This window comes from Lampetra planeri, chromosome 15, assembly GCF_965212315.1.
Source record: "Lampetra planeri chromosome 15, kcLamPlan1.2.h2, whole genome shotgun sequence".
NCBI classification, from domain to species: Eukaryota; Metazoa; Chordata; class Hyperoartia; order Petromyzontiformes; family Petromyzontidae; genus Lampetra; species Lampetra planeri.
In genome coordinates, this window is record NC_136121.1 from 10,001 (window position 1) to 31,208 (window position 21,208).

Below are 21,208 nucleotides of genomic sequence, written 5' to 3' on the forward strand. Positions count from 1 at the left end.
AATATCTGCGCCGGTTAGAAACGTCTAGGCTGTCCTGCCTACGATCCATCCTGGGGTTAACCAGGCTGGATCGTGTGAGGAGCTCGCAGTTCCTTGAAAGATCTGGACAAAGTCCCTGCAGGCAAGGCTGCGTTGGCTGGGTCATGTAGCCCGCATGCCCAGCCACCGCATGGCCAAGCAGCTTCTGTTTGGCCGGATAGACGGGCCTAAACGGGCACGACATGTTCTTTGGGTCTTTGGGTAAAGTCACGTAGACAGGTTCAAAGAAAGAAGCAGTCACGAAAGCGTTAAGTCAAGATTTGGGCACGACATGGGCTGGAGTAGAGATTAACTGATGCGGTACGGGAGCATGTGGAGCTGAGTGGTCTTGCCTCTCTCCATTGTACCCACTGCATTAGTATGTTGAAGGGTGTGTTTAAGTGTATAGAGGTGTGTGTGTAGGTGTGAGTGTATAGAGGTGTGTGTAGGTGTGTGTGAGTGTATAGAGGTGTGTAGGTGTGTGTGAGTGTATAGAAGTGTGTGTGTAGTTGTGTGTGTAAGTGTATAGAGGTGTGTGTGTAGGTGTGTGAGTGTATAGAGGTGTGTGTGTATGTGTGAGTGTATAGAGGTGTGTGTAGGTGTGTGTAAGTGTATAGAGGTGTGTGTGTAGGTGTGTGTAAGTGTAAAGAGGTGTGTGTGTGAGTGCATAGAGGTGTGAGTGTGTGTGAGTGTATAGAGGTGTGTGCGTGAGTGTATAGAAGTGTGTGTGCAGGTGTGTGTGTAAGTGTATAGAGGTTTGTGTAGGTGTGTGTAAGTGTACGGAGGTGTTCGGGAGAGTAACCCTGGCAGCGCAACGCTGCTGGCGTCTCGTGCTGCCGCCTGTTCCTCGCCTTGTCCACCAGAGGGCATTGCCTACCCACGGGTTGTGCGGCGTCAGGGTGAGAAGTGGAGGGTGGGGAGGGGTCCAGGGATGGGGGGGGGCTGCTGCTTCAGCGCTCAGCTGAAGCAGCAGCCGCTGAAAGTCACCGTAAACGTGAACACAATCAGTTAAGATCCGAAATGGTTTATTACGTCCTTCCAATGATTGCTAAGCCCGAATCCATCTTCTCGGTTTAAATTGTCGTTCATGAGGCGATCCACATATACAAACACAGAGACAGTATATAATTTAATGTTGGGTTTGTCTATGGCAGTATATAGTACGGTGTAGACTCGTGTGATGTAAGAGAATAAAGTTTAGATGGAAGCATATTATATCATTTTTACAACGTAGAATTGTAATGTATTACTTACTGTTAGTAACTCAGCTTATTGTAGAGTATAGTAAGTATACTGATGATACTATGTGGTTTATACTTTAGTTGTTTACGTGTTGGTTTTTAGTTGTTGCAGCTACATACTGTTAACACTCCTTGCCTTTATTAATGCTACCCCTATCCCCTCCCTTTGATGCTGAATTAGTACTATTCACATTCCTGCATTTCCCATGGAAATGCTAAATTCCTCTTGAAATGCAAATTCCTTTGTCAAGGCGCCCAGCTTATATATATGCTCCAAGCTCGTGTGGTGTTTCATTCAGACGCTGTCGCCTCGACAGACCTGGTTTTCACCTGAGGACGGCGGCTTGCATTGTGGCCGAAACGTCGTGAGAATTATTTTATTATGTTTTATTTTTTTATTATTTTATTACTTCCCTTCTACGTGACTTTACCGAAAGAACCAAGAAGATGAATCCCTGCAGTCACGAAAGCTTTAAATCGAAAATGATCTACACGTGTTGGAGCAAGGTGAGCGTACCCACCCTTTACCCCACCACGTGCGGCAGAGGTGCAGGTTCCATTCCATCGCCCACCCACCCACCAACTCACCCACGCACCAACTCACCCACCCACCAACTCACCCACCCACCAACTCACCCACCCATCAACTCACCCACCCACCAACTCACCCACCCACCAACTCACCCACCCACCAACTCACCCACCCATCAACTCACCCACCCACCAACTCACCCACCCACCAACTCACCCACCCACCAACTCACCCACCCACCAACTCACCCACCGACCCACCAACTCACCCACCCACCAACTCACCCACCCACCCACCAACTCACCCACCCACCAACTCACCCACCCACCAACTCACCCACCCACCAACTCACCCACCCACCAACTCACCCACCCACCAACTCACCCACCCACCAACTCACCCACCCACCAACTCACCCACCCACCAACCCACCCACCAACTCACCCACCCACCCACCAACTCACCCACCCACCAACTCACCCACCCACCAACTCACCCACCCACCAACTCACCACTCTAACCCATCGACTCACCCACACAGTGACACGCGGAGACACACAGGGACATAGAGCCTTGACACAGTGGTTGTGTCGGTATTGTGAGAGTATCAGGATCAATGTGGTTGTTGTGGTGGTTTTGTTGCTTGTTATGGTTGTGGTGGTTGAGGTTTTAGTTGTGGTTTAGGTGGTTATGTTGGTTATAGTGCTTTTGGTTATGGTTAAGTGTGATTGTGTAGGTGGTGGATATTATAGTTGTGGGGGTTATATTTTTTGTGGCAATAGTTGTGTACGTGGTGGTTGCGGTGGTCATGGATATAGTTGTTATAGTTGAGGTCGTGGTGGTTGTAGTTATAGCTATGGTGGTTATGTTATGGTTTTTGTGGTTATGGTTGTGGTTAATTGTGATTGTTGTTGGTGGTTGTTGTGGTCAAAGTTGTGATGGTTATGTTATGTTTTTGTGGTTATATTTGTGATGAAGGTGGTTATGTTGGCTGTCATGGTCGTTTATGTATGTGTAGGGAGCGGTAGAGTCGCGGTCAACACACCGCGCTACAAACCCGTGGACACAAGTTCGATTCCCGCTCACGGCCAACACCAGTGACGATCATCTGAACCAGTCCAGGGCCTCCCCTACGTCGACTCTGCCTCAAATGAGTACCTGTTGCTGTGTGTAATAAACATCGCCACTCAGGAGACAAAGACGGTCGGGTATGGGGCTTTCCACCCACCCGCTTGTGTGGCACACTGCCGGCCTCCATAGGTGCTCGCTAACAGCACTTGCCCCGACAGTCTGTTAAATGCTGTACGGGAGATATTTTTATTTTGTCTTTGTAGGTGTGTTTAACTTATTTCGCACCGTACGTAGCCACTTGTGCTAACCGGAGGTGTGGTTATAGTTGTAGTGGTTATTTTATGGTTATAGTTGTGATTATATTATGGTTGTGGTTATAGTTGTGTCCATAGTTTTAGTACTTAGAATTGTGGTTATATATTATGGTGATAGTTGTGGGTGTGGTTATAATTGTAGTTGTTGGTTTTGGTTACAGTTGTGGTTATATCTGTGGTTCTAGTTGTGGATGAATTTGTGGTTCTAGTTGTGGTTATAGTTGTGGTTCTAGTTGTGGTTATGTTCGTGGTTGAATTTTGTGGTTCTAGTTGTGGTTTTAGTTATGGTTGTTGGTTGTGGTGGTTCTACTGGCGCAGATGGTGGGATGGAGGACACCTTCTGGGTCCCCTGCCCATGCGGTTCCAACAGCGATGGCTCCAGCCGGCACTGTCGCCCCTGTGCTATGTGGGTCACAAAACCTTGCCTTGCAGTCATTTTAGGAGCCCTCGCCTTCTCCAACTTCATTTGCAGCGTAGATAGCCAACCATGCTAACCGGGGGTACATTAAAACCTCGCCAAAAAAGCCCTGTTGCTCGTGAGCTTAGCGACTCAAATAAATCAGGTGCTAGGTTTGCGTGATTATTGCTTACAAATCGGGGTCCATAATGATGAATATGGCAGAAGGTCGAGTTCTATCCATTTAAAACCAAACGTGTTTCTTACTAACCAGATTACAGGCAGTGCGTTCGACACCATTTGGAATGCGCTGTTGCGATGTGCTGTTGCTTTGAAACCATTATCAACACTGAGAAACCCACACAGTGATTTCCTGGATTGAAACAATGCAATGTTTGTTATCCAAACCACTATTGGCTTCCATAACACGTTTTTTAGACGCAGCATCCAATAGTGGTCACTGTTGGACCAGAACCAGAAATATTACCATCTGCACATGGAGGCAACTTTCAATCATACATTTTTCACAGTTGGGAAAACATGTACGACATTAAGGAGATATTTGCCAGCATATTCTACTTAATCACTGTACGCGATGATGACAAATGTTGCATTTCTCATTCGTCAATAATTGTTGCACCAAGCTCAAAGGAACCCATTCTGGATGTGTCATGACGTTCACTGTATGCACAGGCATTGTCGGAAACTGTTGCCATACTTCAGACAAGACAGCACACATTCAGTTGTCTTTTTAAAGCCTGCACCATCTGAAGAACCAAAGTATGACGGTGTTCTTCTGGAGCAATATTTAAAGCAAGTCGGTTGTTACTGCCGCTAACCCTGAGCCCAAGTCCTTGTGGCCTGGCTTCTGGGTGAGTTTGCAGTCTCCAGCCAGCCAGAGAATCAGCAGCCACAGATTTTCGAATAAAACCTTGTTTCGGTTTGATCCACCGAACAATATCCATTGACCACACCACAAGTAAAGCAATAATGTAACTCTGAACAAAAATGTGAATAAATTAAGACGGTTTATTAAATGTATTGTATCCAAGGAAATATGTACAGCAATAGACAAAATATATACAGAAATAGACTAAAAATATTTACACTAATAGACTAAAAATGTGTATCACGGGGGGAGGGTGGGTGGTGTGGTGATAGCATTCGTGGTTTACACAAATGTACGACCACCACCACTACCACCCCTACTGTGGGGTGGACCGGCCACCGCACAGTAGCACGCGGCGGAGGAGTGAGCGTATTGCTCTCCCCACACGAGCCATGCACCCTCGCTTCTTATTCATTTCCTTCATCTCCTTTTCCTCCTCCAACTTCTCAAACACCTGCACCATCATCTCCTCCACTACCATATTTCCCCCCTTATCCGGCTCCTCCGTCTCCTCCGTCTCCTCCGGCTCCTCCTCCTCCGGCTCCTCTTCCGCCGTCTCCTCCGTCTCCTCTTCCTCCTCCACGTCCGTCACCTCATTCTCTAACTTCTCAACCTCCTGCACCATCATCTCCTCCACCACCATCTTCTCTTCCTCCACCATATTTGCCCCCTTATCCATCTCCTCCTCTGTCTCCTGATCCTGTTCCTCCGTTTTCTCTTCCTCCTCCACCTCAGTCTTTTGGTCTCCCTCATTTTCCACCACAACCTCTGTTTCCTCTTCAGAGGTCTGGGCAAGTGAGGTGGGCTGCACCGGTTTCACTCTGTGAAGACACACGCACGACACGACTCCACCTTTTGCTATGACAGAGATTGCAGTCACCTCCCCATCTCCCGTTGGTGTGGCAGATTAAACCGAGCTTAATAACAATGAAAAAAATTGAGTACGTTTCATGTCAGAGCTGTCATTCTGATGGGACAAGATTATCACGAAGGAATGTGCCACTGTGTCTCATTCAGTCTGCTGTAGTGTCACAGTAGCAGGCAGCGTTGCTTTGTAAATACAACTAAGTTATTTGTCATGATTTCTTTTTGTTTTCATGATATATTCTAATTGGGGCAAATATGACCCCTGGCACACAATGGCCTACTCGTTTTGAACGAACTTAGGGGAAATCTTCAACATCCACTGCAAAGGAGAGGGTGCATCATGTATTGACATCCTGTCATGGCAGTAATAACCATCAAGAGTGCTGCCGCTGGGCCGCATCACCCATGCACGATTGTTGTAAAAATATCTGATGGTGATTCGTGTTAGATAAAGCTGCCCATCTTGACTTCGATGGCATCTCAGAGTGCTTTACAACGCAATGAGGCACTTACATATCACATCTCGCACCTCAACGCACTTTACGGTGAATGAAGGGTTAGATGGTGAAGATTTGGCCGCATGGTTATGTGGCTCACCCACAAACCAATTATGGAAAATAAATCGATCTACAGATGAATGTACACGTGGGGTAGGCTGGAATGCACTTGTGTTCTCCCCCCATTCTGCATGGGTTTCCTCTGGGTTCAGCAGCTTCTTCCCCGAAACTGAACCCACAAATACAATACCACTGGTCTTGGATCAAAATCGACCTCTAAAGCACTCAATTGGGATCACACACAGCAACTTTGTTCCCTACTGCGAACAAAACTTGGCAGGGCCCTCTTGAATATTTTGTCTTGAGACTCAATGATGTTCATTCTGGGTAAACAAGCATAGTAATAATGATAAAAAAATAATAAACACATACACAGGACACATGCAGAGTTGCTTACCGTGGCTCAGCGGCTCCAGACTTTGCATCGTATTCTCCGGAGCCCTCTTTGGATCTCAGCGCTATCAGGCCCTGCACACTGCTAGCAGTGGTGGTGGTAGCGGTGGTAATGGTGGTGCTGGTTGTGGCCGTGGCTGCCCCTTGATCATGGACCTCGGCCATGCCCTGAAGCCAACTGTGTGCGAGCGCCTGAGTGGGAGTCATCCGAAGATTTGGATCCCATCTGTTGAGAGGCACGCGGGGGCACACGTGGTGAGAGGCACGTTTCAAGGATTTACGTTTCTTCCCTTCTTCCACGAGGTCCAGGAATTTTCACCAGCAGCGGGGAGTACTCCACTGCCCAGTAGCCTAAAAATGCACTTAGCCTGCCACTGCCCATCTTTCATGGGCCTCCACAGACACCGATCTTGACACTGCTGGTACAGGTCATCGGCAGGTTCACTCAGTTCCACATCCTCCTGTACCACATCAGCTCCACCTCTTGTGATATGGCTCAGCGGTGACGACGTGACCCAGACGTACCACATTCTCCACATGTAGAGTTTTGTGATTCAAATTTTGGACTTTCGGATCAGACGAAGAGGAAGAAAAAAATGGGGGCCTATGGGTGTCTCTAACGATTACTTGAAGGAGAGTGACTGTTTTGAGAATCCTTGTGGGGAGGCGTGGGAGAGGGGAATGGGCAGGCGGGAGGTTGTCTTACTGTATCTACTGTAGGCAACAATGGACACAGTCCACCAACTCTGGACCCAGGAGATGAGTAAGAATGAGAGGGTGGAGCTGGTGATCGATGGAGAGTGATCACCAATAATTTGGAGGAGATTGAGTGATGAGGAATCCTCGTGGGGGGCAGCAGGGGGAAGAGGGAGAGGAGGCAGTTCTTACTGGAGGCAGTGGCTGATAAAGTCCACAAACTCCGTGTCCTGGCTCTTGAGCACAGAGTGTAGTGGGAAGCTCCCCGGCAGGCTGTATGGTTTCTTCCAACCACCTGCAGGGGCCATGCACAGCGGAAGAGAGAGATATACATAGTTACAAACCACATCACCCACCCACCTATCCACCCACCCACTCACTCGCCAACCCACTCACCTAACCATCCCCCCACGGCCTACTCAACAACAATAACCGCCATTTGCCACTAAGTGGCAGTGACATCACCATGGCGCTTGTACCAGGCTATGTGCACTTTAAGGCCACCTGAAGTGTCAAAAGCTCACTGACAGGAGGTCATGGGACAGACTCCGGTACCATGGGTTGACTGATTGAGATGACTGGCTGTGGTAATTAAATTGAAGGTGGAGGGGTTACCAGCCTCTCGCACCCATTGGCCTCAGTGGTGGCTACAGGCCCCATGAGGGGAATTGCATGTTGAAATTGACCTTCCCTCCCTTGGCATTGCTTACCACAGCGTTACCGACCAGCACCACCTTTGAGGTAGGGTGTTGTTTTGCAACTTATCCCCGCCACCCCCTCACACCCACGCACACGCCTACCCATCCATCTACCCATCCACCTACCAACCCTTCTACTCAGAAAAAAAACACATCACTCCGTTGGAATTACGCAATAACAGCCCCAAGCCACCCCTTTTAACTTACCAAAGTATATCAATCCGTAAGGAGCGGCATGTATGAAGTTTCTTGGGGGCACACCCAGCCTCTGCACACGGTTCAGACAAAGACAGAGGTCAATCATAAAGCCTTAGTAGACTGTTGGGGCAAGTGCTGTAAGCAAGTAGCAGCATGTATTGAGGCTGGAACTGTGGCACACGAGGGCATGGTTGATCACATCGCCCCAGGTACGTCACACACCAAATTAGGTACTTATTTGAAGCGGAGTTGATCTAGGAGGCCTCGGGACCAGTTCTGATAATTGAACCTCAGGGCGGTACCCCAGGGTACCATAGTTCCCCGGCTCTCGCATAATGTCCGTGATGCAGTCATTTTTAGTCTGGTGATGGTCGGCGATGCGGTAATCGACTCATCTCAACGAGCTGTACACAATGCACTCTTAAAAGTTTAATTTTTCGAAAACGGATTTTTTAATGCTAATATTTGGTGTTTCGACATCGCGGAGTAGCACTGATTTCGCATTGATTGGTACCCCAGTCGCGGAGTTAAGTACACCCCTGGAAAAAAAAGTGTCCCAGAAATAAAATATTTAATTGCCTCGGCCATTTTGTATTATTTGGTACCCTGGTGTACCACCATGAGGATCAATTGCTGCCACCGGTGCTGGTGGTGGCAGTGGCCATGAGTGGGAATCAAACTCGGGTCTCTGCTGGGGTTTGTAGCACAGCGCGGTGCACTAACTACTGCACCACACATTCTATACACAAAGGCAAAGACAAATATCCCCCATATAGCTTTAACATACTTTTGGTCACACACATAGACAAGACAAACACGTGTACACACATGTACAAGACAAAGATCCCCGGTATAACCTAAACAGACTTGGGGCAAGTGATGTTAGCGAGGAGGCCCACGACCGGTTCAGATAATCGTCACGTGTTGGCTGAGAGCCAGAATAGAACTTGGGTCTCCAGGTTCGTAGCGCACCGTGTTAACCGCTACACTACCGTGTACAAGATACACATGTACACACACACGCACGTGTAAATACGCACACAGCACAAACAGCTGTAATTCGCCAAATCACCATACGGCCCCCCCTAACCCACGAGCGGACATTGTGCGAAATACCTCCATGCAGGACAGAAGAAAATCGTCTTCGTTGTTGGGCTGGAATAATTGCTTTCCAGTGGCCATCTCTGCTACCATGCAGCCCAGTGACCAAATGTCGGCAGTGCAGGTTAAATGATAGCCCAGCAACATCTCCGGAGCTATGTATGGCAGGGCATCACCGTGTCTGGCTGCACAATCACAACAACAAAAAATACATGCACTGTGCTCGCTTAGCCTTTAACAGCATCATCATCACACATGCAGTCACATAGATACGCACACAAAGAAGCCCACACACAGATGCCCACACACAGACACTCACACAAAGACAGACATAGACCCCATACACAACGGACACACGCAGACACTCAAACACATACACAGACAGACATGGGTATGCACATTTACAACATCCGCCATTCACCACGAAGTGGTAGTGACGTCAACATGGTGCTTGTGCCATGCTAGGTGTACTTGTAAGACGTGAAGTGTCGAAGGCCCTCTGGTAGGTGGTCACCGAACAGACCCAGGTGCCATGGGTTGACTGACTGAGATAACTGGCAGATGCACCAACTGTGTTCTCCACTGTGCCACCTCATTACATTTAAGCTGCCCGGTGCTCCGCTCAATGCTGTGAGGGAAACTGCCTCCAACTACCCAGCAGGGTCCCTCACAAGCCTCCTCCAGAGGCTGATCTTGACACTGCTGGTACCAGTCATTGGCAAGTTCAATCAGCTCCACATCCTTCTGTACCACATCAGTCAATATGTTCTCTAGCCCGTGCAATGCCCGTTTAGCCCTATCTGTCTGGCTGATCAAAAGCTGCTTGGGGATGCGGTGGCTGGGCACACGCAGATGAGGTCACTCACGTTGACTTCCCACAGTAAAGCTGGTCTTAAAATCCATGACCCTAATGGTGCCAGCCACGGTGTCTTTGACCATGATGTTGTTCTAGAAGAGAGGCAGAAGGGATTCACACACAGAGGTTATGTTGATATAATTCAACCAGCAGTGGATCGATCATGTACCACAATACAGATTAAACAGGGGAATCAGAAGAGGTGGCGCACTCTTGCCAAGCGTCAGTCACAGCGACAATCACTGTTTTCTGACAGCTATCACTGGGGGTGCCCCTTTCAAGTTCGTTAAGATGAGAGATGCGAGTGGCTTACGCGTGTTAATAACTGAGATATTGTCGAAGTAAAAGGGGATGGTGCTATCGACAACTGATCACCGTTGCTCCAACAGTAGAGCTGAAGGAAGTGCACAGCTGTATGAGAGCCTGCTTATGAATCCCGAAAAATCAGACAACGTGCATGGATTCTGTGATGCTTTCCACCATGCATTTGCCTTTCAGTTTTCCATTCGCAAAATCGAAGCTGACGGGCAACCAACAGGTCAAAATATGCATTAGGTATATTTTTTGAAAATTGTCGTTTTAGCTCCGGTTCATGTCTCCCAAGTTTTGGCCAACGCCATGATCAATGTGGCCAGTTTTCTCTGTGGTGAGTCCCCAATATAGACATGCCTCTTCACCAAAGTCATAATTTCTACCGGATCATCTTCACCAGTTTTACTGTGACCCTGCCTCCTTCCAAATAGACACAGGCCTAACACATGAACCTTGTGAGGTACAACACGACTCTTCTCCAAAGGCGCATTGAACACCATGTTCACTTACTGGCCTGATGGCTGCGTGGACGGCCTCCTTTAACTCCATATGCTTCAGGAATGTGAGGATTTCCCTGGTGTATGCTTTAATTAACGCCATGTCCAAGCCCCGGAGCCCTGCTTCTTCAATCACTTGCTGGAGACTCTCCCTGTGAGAGAGGCAGCGGCAGCAGCAACAACAACGACGTTTGTAGCGTCAGTACCATCCTGCAATGCTATGCTCATTCTGATAAGGACAATAATATTATTGTCCATGCACGTTCATGACCGATATTATTATTCATCATTAATCCTGTTTGGGTTTAGGTGTATTTGCTGATAAACCAAATCAGATGGCACATCTGCCCACTTATATTTTGTATATTATATCGATTTATATTGCACCTTATTCCAGCATTTGTAAAAATTGTACATGCCATGATTGTGGTTTAGATAAAGAGTGGGGTTGTAAAAAGTGGTGGTGTGGTTATGGTGACAGGACAACATGCGACAGGTTAAGGAGGGGTTGTGGTACGCCTGCTTGTAGCTGTAGGGGTAGTGATAGAGATAATGATATTGATAGGGGTTGTAGACAGCCTGGTCCTAGCAGAAAGGGTAAGTGATTGGGGTAGTGATAGTGATTGGGGTAGACCTGATCTTAGCTGGGGAATGGGAGGAGGGTGCGTGCATCTTGCACATCCCTACTTATTTGAGGCTGAGACCTAGGGAAGGCCCAGGACCGGTTCAGATAATTGTCACTGGTGTTGGCCGTGAGTGGAAATTGAACCTGGGTGACTCGGTTTCTAGTGCAGCGTGCTAATTGTTACACTACCGCTCCCTTACTCATATTCGCCAGAACAGGGGGGGAGACACAAACTAAACAGAAAAGCACCCGAGTTGAGAATCGAACCAAGGCCCTTCTCGCCGAGAGGCATGAGCGTCACCACTGCGCTGTCACCACCCTGCTGATGGAATGGGGTGTGGCGAGGTGAACAGGGGAAGGGTTGATAGAGAAAAGAGGAGGGGCCTCCAGTGCAACCACGTGTGTCCTGGTTGAGCCTCGCAGACACAGGGCAGCGCCACGGTATTACAATGTGTCGATGGCACAAGTGTCAAAAGTAACCACGCTATGGAGGAACATGTGGTACCTACTTCAACAGCTCCAGCACGATGCAGTAGTGCCCTCTGAAAGTGAAATCATCCAGGACTTTGACGACATTGGAGTCCTGGTTATAGTCCTTGCGTTGACGTTCCATAGCCCTCTTGAGCCCCATCTCCAATATTTCATCCGTGGAGCTGCACAGAGGAAATCCACAAGTTAATCACTTAGACTTGTGTAAAGGATGCCCCGAAGTAACGCCTATTCGGAAATAAATAAATACATATACATTCACTGGGTCTAACGGCTTTGTGAGTTTGAAGTGCTCAACTTTCATTACCGAGGAGCTATCACGGGAAAAGTGGCCGACATATGGCACACAATCGGATTTGAAGGTAGAGAGCCATTCAAATAGGATTGTACATATGTATGCTGAACTTCATTTGCACTGTACATAGCCAACCATGGTAATCGGAGATGCGTGGGAAGGACAACAAACTTAAGACGAACAGCAGTTCTAAAGAAATTTGTTTTCAATTTAGATTTAAAAGTACATAGTTTCAGTGACTTTCTAATATCGGAAGGAAGAGCGTTCCAGACGGCCACAGAAGTGCATCTGAAAGCGTGAGATGCAGTGACCCTCTTTGTTCAAAGGCTAGCCAAAAGCCACTGCAAAGATTGGTCGTCAGAGAAAACTTAATGCAAATAAGGGGATTAAATTGGGAGAGACTGAACAAATTAAGAGGGATTGGTGGTAGAGAACCATGAAAAGTTTCAGAAAGGTTTGGGAAGAGGATAAAATTAGCTAGGGAGAAAAGGGGGTTTGGGGTGCTGCCTGAATAGAGTAATTCCCTGATGTGTGACTGTGATTAACTTGAGCCAGCTCCGAGCGTGGTCCAAGGAATGCTCAGGATTTTGTAGGAGCTGAGCCTGTGCCGAGCTATGGCTGAGCTGCTCAAGCATATTTAATAGCAGCCAAGTGACTCAAGCCAGAGCCTAAGACTGAGAGTTCGAGGCTGAGCTAGAGCTGAGCCATGGCTCTGAATGTGGGTCTCATATTGCAAGGCGAGCACAACTCAGGAAGGCGCTATGTTTCACTGACAGAGTCTGCAGTAGTTGCACAGTTGGCGCCAATGTTATTTATAATCACAGTAGTTGAGTCATGTGGAGGTGATTTTTCAGTATTGGGATGTTTGGTCCAATACCAGTTACACTGTATGTGTTTTTTAAGCTTGAGGAAGAAACTGAAACCATTAAACAAAACTATTTTAAATTTTACTAGGTAAGGCCCACTGACCTATATAGCTATTTTCTAGAGGCGACATGGCCATAGATGATAGCTTCACCAAGTGGCTTATCACGTTATAGCAGCCAAATACTCTAAATGCATGTTTCTAAATGTAGAGTAAAAAACTGGAGGACCCGAAGAAAATCCATGCTGCCACGGGGAGATCACTACAAATATATAGGTGTCATTGAACCCACGACCTCCTGCATACCAGGCGAGGGAGTTAAAATCTCGCCACGAGAAACTGGAGAACGCGGAGGGAACCAATGCAGAAGAGATGGCGAACATACTAACTCTACACGGAAGGGCGCCCAATTCAGGAGTCGAACCCAGGCCCACTTCTCGCTGTGAGGCACGAGTTTCACTTCCACATGGCCTCATTACGGTGCCTCTGTGGAGTCTTACCTTAAGGGTGTGACCAACATCTTCACGACCACGATGTTATTTGTCTTGTGGTCACGACACTCGATGACCTGGCCTTGATCTCCCACCACAATTGTCTTGAGCACCTCATAACGGTAGTTGAGGTGCACATGTGGGTCCTGAGCGACAATCAAACAGAGGTCAGGGGTGAGGGCACCAACTCCCATCATCAACACTCATTCACCCCCCCTGTTAATTCAGTGCTCGGTTGGACAGGAATGTCGCGGGTACAATTTAATAACCTGATTCACAGTTGTGACGAACTGAAGCATGATACATTTTCATTGTGTGTGTGTGTTGGTAGGAGAGAGAGCTCTGTCATGCTGGGAATTTTCATGTTTGGTTGGAAGACCATACTGTGTCTGATAATGCTGTGTGCAAGGACACTGCACGTCATCACGCAGTGAGTGATTATACTGTGTGAAGATACTGCGTGTGATGATGCTGTGCATGATGAAGATGATAATGAGGCCTGAAGTAGCAATCAGGGCAGCCGCCCTGGTTGCTACTTCAGGTGTAATAACAAGAAACCACGAACCCTGCTACTGCTGGGTTATGTGACCACCCCAATTAGGTGTTTTGTTGTGAGTCTCACCAGAATGTAATTATGCTCTTCGTCGTCGTAGCCATAGTTATTGGTGCCCCGGGAATCGTTGTGGAACGTATAGTACCAGATGTCTTTCATGGCGGCAAGTTCTGCCTTCTCTCGGCGAGTTAGTTGAGGGCCAATAAGACCCAGGATTTCTGCGGACATGAGAAAAACAATAACTGTAAGTGATTTCGATTTAAAGCTTTCGTGACTGCAGGGATTCATCTTCTTGGTTCTTTCGGTAAAGTCACGTAGAAGGGAAATAATAAAATAATAAAAAGACAGCGTCTTTCCGACAGACCTGTTCTTCACCTGAGGACGGCTGCTTGCGTTGTGCCCGAAACGTCGTGATAATTGTATTTTATTATGTTGTATTTTTATTATTTCCCTTCTACGTGACTTTACCGAAAGAACCAAGAAGAAGAACTGTACGTAATATTTTATCATCGAAGCGCGTTTTATATAGGACAGCCTCACTCAGTCTCAAGACTCCTTTTCAGGAGGTTCCTGCAGATCTTTTGCAGAATGGGAGCAATGCTGGTGCTGATATGTGTGATCCTAAGTTGAGGGATTTGTCAGGTAAATATTTCAGGATTGGAATGTTTTGGCCAATACATTGTGTGGTTATTTTTGTAGCGATGGGATGAAACTGGGATACCCATATGCCCACACACACTCACACACACTCTCACTCCCTCACGTTCTTCAGAACTGGGGAAGAATATAGAAACTACACACAGGAAGGTGCTCGAATGAGGAATCAAACCCAGGACCTTCCTGCTGTGAGACACGAGTGTTGCCGTTATGCTTACACCCTGCCACGTAAAGTTGTGATGCCACACTGGCTTATGTGGCTATTGATGTGTTTTTGTTGTTACAGTACTGAGGCCAGTGCATAGATAATCATCAGTTTGTAGAAAGTCTGGCAGACTAGGATTGAACAATTATTGTAACCATCATGTGAGAAAGAGATCAAAGTAAATATTGGAGTTCTAGTTAACTCCAAACTCTAGCTTCCAAAAGAGCGACTGCTAGGCTCTACATTATCACTCTCACTGTACCAGTCATTCAGCTGCTAATCAGAAGAAAAATACATATCCCCCCCATGCAACATGGCCACCTTGACATCATCCATGCAACATAGTCGACATGACATCACCCCTGCAACATGGCCACTGTTACGTCTCACATGACTATTATTACCTTTGGGTGATCTTCTCCGGATGGAGGCAGTAACCACAGTGTCGCAAGACCCGCCATTGCTTCCACCTTCAGCGTTGCTCATCTACACAAAGACAAAGGTTCCCCACATAGGATTCAACAAGGTGTTAAGTGCAGTAGGTGAGTACTGAGCAAGCACCGATGATATCTGGGCTCCACATTCAGGAGGGTCCTGCTGATAGTTCAAAGTTAATGTGCAAGTTTATTGATGGGCTATGTGATATATTGGTGTGGCTGAGGACTGCTTTGTTGTTGTTTTTGCTGCTTTTCCCAATATTAAATCTTGACTTAAAGCTTTCGTGACTGCAGGAATTCATAATCTTTGGGTATTTCCGTAAAGTCACGTAGATAGGTTCAAATTAAAAGAAAAAACGTGACGTTTCGATCACAACACAAGCGATCGTCATCAGGAAGAAAACAGAGGGGGAAAGCTGCTAAAAGCAGACTTCTTTAAAAGTTCAAAATGGGTGCAAGCCCAAGGGTCATAAACGAAGTGGGCGGGGCTAGTGATGTTAATATGAGAAATTAGCATGTTAATGTAAGATCGGAGAGTGGCCTCCACGGCGAGCACGCTGAGGTGGCTATGTTAATGTGAGAGATTAGCATGTTAATGTAAGATCGCAGAGCCGACGGTACGTGGCTACACCCATTTTAAACCTTTAAAACAGTCTGCTTTGAGCAGTTTTCCCCCTCTGTTTTCCTCCTGATGACGATCGCTTGTGTTATGATTAAAACGTCGTCATTTTTCGTTAATTTATTTTTAATTTGAACCTATCTACGTGACTTTACCGAAAGACCTAAAGAATATGGTTTCCCAATATTGATAAATAAGACTTGTATAATTAATTATTGATTGAAAGTTACTGACTTGCTTTCCATTTTTCTATTTTGCACTCCTATTTTATATTGTTTGCTGTTGTAACTTGCTGACCCTCCCATACTGGACATCTGTGAAAACAAGCTTCGTAGGTCATTGGATTCTTACAGTCTAAATAAAGATTCTGATTCTGATGTCAAATCTCAGCATTGGGATGTTTGTCTGATATCAAGATGCCACACTTGGATTTACATTGAGACAGAAAGAGGAACACGTGGATTGGAAGACACACAGGTTAATGGGATCATTCAAAATGTTAAGAAAACTGAGTGGGGCTGGGCCAGGACACGCCACGGTCAGAAGGGGGATGGTGATGGTTGATTGGTTGATCGTTAAGAATAATAACGAAGTGACAGCCAATAACGGAGTGGCAGGAACGCATCTGAGAAAACGTCCGCCATCGAGATGGAGCTATGAAATAGTATCATAGAATGCAGAGCATGCGATGGCCAGATTATTCCATCGCTAGATTGTGAGAGGTGCCAGTGGCTCGATGAGGAAGGCCTTCATCCAACAGTGGATAGATAAGACTGCTCTAAATGTTTATACATAGACAGGCAGGTACACAGACAGGATCTCAGAAATACATTCTGATAGAAACACACACATACACACGGGTAGGCAAGCAGATGCACACCCATGTAGACAGCTAGGCAACAGGCACATGGATGGAGAGTGGAGAACACACGTTCACCTCATACTTCACCGCGCGAGTCGAGGGACCCACACTTACTTCCATGGCAGCGACTTGCAGAGCAGCGTTGTGTACAGAGCTCACGTCGTTCCTCGCGTCGTCCGGGTCTGCGTGGAGAGCGGGGGAGAGAGGAGAGGGTCATGCAGAGTCGAGGGTGTGTGACGTAACTGGTTCCCATGTCACAGCACGAATCAGGTCACAGCACGGACTCACATCATCAACACCGACTCTGATCAGCACGGTTGGCTATGTACTGTGCGAAAGAAGTTCAACATACATACATATATCACCATAAACCCACATGAATAACATGGGCTTGCCTCATCAATACGGACTCACATCAACACGAACTCACATCATCAGCACGGACTCAGAACATCACCACGAATCCACAGAAACAACATGGACTCACTTCATGACCATGAACCTATGTAAATATCATGGACTCGTATCATCAATACGGACTCATACACTCAACATGAAACCACATCATCAGCAATAACCCACAATCGGCACGAATCCACGTCACCAACACAGACTCACATCTTCACCATGAACCCACATCATCAACACTGACTCACATCTTCACCATGAACCCACATCATCAACACTGACTCACATCTTCACCATGAACCCACATCAACACGTACTCACACCCTCACCGCGAACCCACGACACAGACTCACACCCTCACATAATCCTCACCTCGTCGAGTCTCGCTCCGATGGCTTCAGCTGCTGGACGATGTCGTCTCTCCGCGCCTCTCGATCGCCGCCTTTCGCCCAAACTGCCAGAGGCACGTGGGGGGCGGGGCCAGGAAACCACGCCCTCCGTGACGTCGCAGTCCGGAGCTCCTCCCCCTCAGCACATTCCCCCCCCCCTATGCCCCCCTCCCTCCACTAACACCTCCACGAAAACAGACCACTACTTACACCACCACTAACAACCCCACCACCACTAACAACCCCACCACTAACAACAACCCCACGAACACCACTACTAACAACAACCCCACGACCACTAACACACCACCACGAACACCACCACGAACACACCACCACTAACACACCACCACGAACACACCACCACCACGAACACACCACCACGAACACACCACCACTAACACACCACCACTAACACACCACCACTAATCCACAGCGGGGATCCACTCCTCAGCTGATCTCCACTCGCGGCTGCTGCTGCTCTCTGCACCTCTACCGCCGCCTATCGCACAAACTGCCAGAGGCAAGTGGGGGCGGGGCCAGGAAACCACGCCCTACATGACGTCACTATCTCTCAACTCCTCCCCCCTCCAGCCCCCTCCCCCCATACCCCCTCCCCCGCTTCTGCCGGGGCGAGTGGCGCCAACTTCTGAAACGGTTCGCTGTCTGGGCCTCCTCAGGGTCGACTCAGCCTGAAGGTGAGAACCTCGCATGGTGTGGACACCTCAGCAGTGGTGGGGGAGAGACAAAGGCGGTCCACAGCCGCAAGCTTCTAAACAGCTGCTGGGCTCGCGGCATCGGTTCAAGCAGAGCCCGGCTCTTCTGCTGCTGCTGATGAGGCACTGAAGGTGGAAACCGGCCCAGAGTGGCGCTCGAGTTGAGCCATTGCTGCTGATGAGAGGCACTCCCAGACGGCCGTACGGCTGATGGGATGAGTCAAGGAGACTTTGCTTCATCTCTGCACGGAATGATTTATTGTGGAGGCCAATCGCCTGCTGGCGGAATGGGCCTCCACTAGAGGCCGCTAAATAGGGTATTTGGTCTCTTCTTCCACGCTGATCTACACGTCTTCTTGGTTCTTTCAGTAAAGTCACGTAGAAGGTAAGTAATAAAATAATAAAAATAAAACAATAAAATAATTCTCACGACGTTCCGGCCACAACGCAAGCAGCCGTCTTCATGTGAAAACCAGGTCCGTCGAGGCGACCTGAAGACGGCTGCTTGCGTTGTGGCCGAAACGTCGTGAGAATTATTTTATTGTGTTTTATTTTTATTCTTTTATTACTTCCCTTCTACGTGACTTTACCGAAAGAACCAAGAAGATGAATCCCTGCAGTCACGAAAGCTTTAAATCGAAAATGATCTACACGTGTTGGAGCAAGGTGAGCGTACCCACCCTTTACCCCACCACGTGCGGCAGAGGTGCAGGTTCCATTCCATCGCCCACACACCCACCAACTCACCCACCCACCAACTCACCCACCCACCAACTCACCCACCCACCAACTCACCCACCCATCAACTCACCCACCCACCAACTCACCCACCCACCAACTCACCACTCTAACCCATCGACTCACCCACACAGTGACACGCGGAGACACACGGAGACACACAGGGACATAGAGCCTTGACACAGTGGTTGTGTCGGTGGTGTGAGAGTAGCAGGATCAATGTGGTTGTTGTGGTGGTTTTGTTGCTTGTTATGGTTGTGGTAGTTGAGGTTTTAGTTGTGGTTTAGGTGGTTATGTTGGTTATAGTGCTTTTGGTTATGGTTAAGTGTGGTTGTGTAGGTGGTGGATATTATAGTTGTGGGGGTTATATTTTTTGTGGCAATAGTTGTGTACGTGGTGGTTGCGGTGGTCATGGATATAGTTGTTATAGTTGAGGTCGTGGTGGTTGTAGTTATAGCTATGGTGGTTATGTTATGGTTTTTGTGGTTATGGTTGTGGTTAATTGTGATTGTTGTTGGTGGTTGTTGTGGTCAAAGTTGTGATGGTTATGTTATGTTTTTGTGGTTATATTTGTGATGAAGGTGGTTATGTTGGCTGTCATGGTCGTTTATGTATGTGTAGGGAGCGGTAGAGTCGCGGTCAACACGCCGCGCTACAAACCCGTGGACACAAGTTCGATTCCCGCTCACGGCCAACACCAGTGACGATCATCTGAACCAGTCCAGGGCCTCCCCTACGTCGACTCTGCCTCAAATGAGTACCTGTTGCTGTGTGTAATAAACATCGCCACTCAGGAGACAAAGACGGTCGGGTATGGGGCTTTCCACCCACCCGCTTGTGTGGCACACTGCCGGCCTCCATAGGTGCTCGCTAACAGCACTTGCCCCGACAGTCTGTTAAATGCTGTACGGGAGATCTTTTTATTTTGTCTTTGTAGGTGTGTTGAACTTATTTCGCACCGTACGTAGCCACTTGTGCTAACCGGAGGTGTGGTTATAGTTGTAGTGGTTATTTTATGGTTATAGTTGTGATTATATTATGGTTGTGGTTATAGTTGTGTCCATAGTTTTAGTACTTAGAATTGTGGTTATATATTATGGTGATAATTGTGGGTGTGGTTATAATTGTAGTTGTTGGTTTTGGTTACAGTTGTGGTTATAACTGTGGTTCTAGTTGTGGTTTTAGTTATGGTTGTTGGTTGTGGTGGTTCTACTGGTGCAGATGGTGGGATGGAGGACACCTTCTGGGTCCCCTGCCCATGCGGTTCCAACAGCGATGGCTCCAGCCGGCACTGTCGCCCCTGTGCTATGTGGGTCACAAAACCTTGCCTTGCAGTCATTTTAGGAGCCCTCGCCTTCTCCAACTTCATTTGCAGCGTACATAGCCAACCGTGCTAACCGGGGGTACATTAAAACCTCGCCACAAAAGCCCTGTTGCTCGTGAGCTTAGCGACTCAAATAAATCAGGTGCTAGGTTTGCGTGATTATTGCTTACAAATCGGGGTCCATAATGATGAATATGGCAGAAGGTCGAGTTGTATCCATTTAAAACCAAACGTGTTCCTTACTAACCAGATTACAGGCAGTGCGTTCGACACCATTTGGAATGCGCTGTTGCGATGTGCTGTTCCTTTGAAACCATTATCAACACTGAGAAACCCATACAGTGATTTCCTGGATTGAAACAATGCAATGTTTGTTATCCAAACCACTATTGGCTCCCATAACACGTTTTTTACACGCAGCATCCAATAGTGGTCACTGTTGGACCAGAACCAGAAATATTACCATCTGCACATGGAGGCAACTTTCAATCATACATTTTTCACAGTTGGGAAAACATGTACGACATTAAGGAGATATTTGCCAGCATATTCTACTTAATCACTGAACGCGATGATGACAAATGTTGCATTTCTCAATCGTCAATAATTGTTGCACCAAGCTCAAACGAATGTGTCATGACGTTCACTGTATGCACAGGCATTGTCGGAAACTGTTGCCATACTTCAGACAAGACAGCACACATTCAGTTGTCTTTTTAAAACCTGCACCATCTGAAGAACCAAAGTATGACGGTGTTCTTCTGGAGCAATATTTAAAGCAAGTCGGTTGTTACTGCCGCTAACCCTGAGCCCAAGTCCTTGTGGCCCGGCTTCTGGGTGAGTTTGCAGTCTCCAGCCAGCCAGAGAATCAGCAGCCACAGATTTTCGAATAAAACCT

At 47.6% G+C, this 21,208-nt stretch overlaps 1 protein-coding gene and 1 long non-coding RNA gene across 2 annotated transcripts; one reads left to right on the plus strand and one right to left on the minus strand.

Moving 5' to 3' along the window:
• Positions 1–4,582: 4,582 nt before the first annotated feature.
• LOC144722558 (dual specificity tyrosine-phosphorylation-regulated kinase 4-like) lies at positions 4,583–16,913 on the minus strand. Its single transcript, XM_078600731.1, has 12 exons — positions 16,850–16,913; positions 15,222–15,303; positions 14,025–14,173; positions 13,412–13,548; positions 11,772–11,915; positions 10,651–10,789; positions 9,839–9,920; positions 8,988–9,157; positions 7,881–7,941; positions 7,168–7,270; positions 6,284–6,505; positions 4,583–5,283 (listed from the first exon to the last, which is right to left on the minus strand). Exons 1-12 carry the CDS (start codon positions 16,853–16,855, stop codon positions 4,779–4,781), a joined length of 1,800 nt encoding a protein of 599 aa, XP_078456857.1. The 5' UTR covers positions 16,856–16,913; the 3' UTR covers positions 4,583–4,778.
• A 1,237-nt stretch (positions 16,914–18,150) lies between these two features.
• Positions 18,151–20,936, plus strand: LOC144722562 (uncharacterized). The gene is made up of 2 exons (XR_013586062.1): positions 18,151–18,230; positions 19,608–20,936. It is a non-coding gene; the product is annotated as an uncharacterized LOC144722562 (long non-coding RNA).
• The last annotated feature ends 272 nt before the right edge of the window (positions 20,937–21,208 follow it).

Excerpts from the sequence above, each read along its gene's own strand:
- LOC144722558 (XM_078600731.1), bottom strand. Across the intron at positions 9,921-10,650 it reads TCCACGCAGCCATCAGGCCA|AACAACATCATGGTCAAAGA; the intron begins GTAAGTGAACAT and ends CCTCTCTTCTAG. Across the intron at positions 7,271-7,880 it reads TTACGGATTGATATACTTTG|GTGGTTGGAAGAAACCATAC; the intron begins GTAAGTTAAAAG and ends TGGCCCCTGCAG.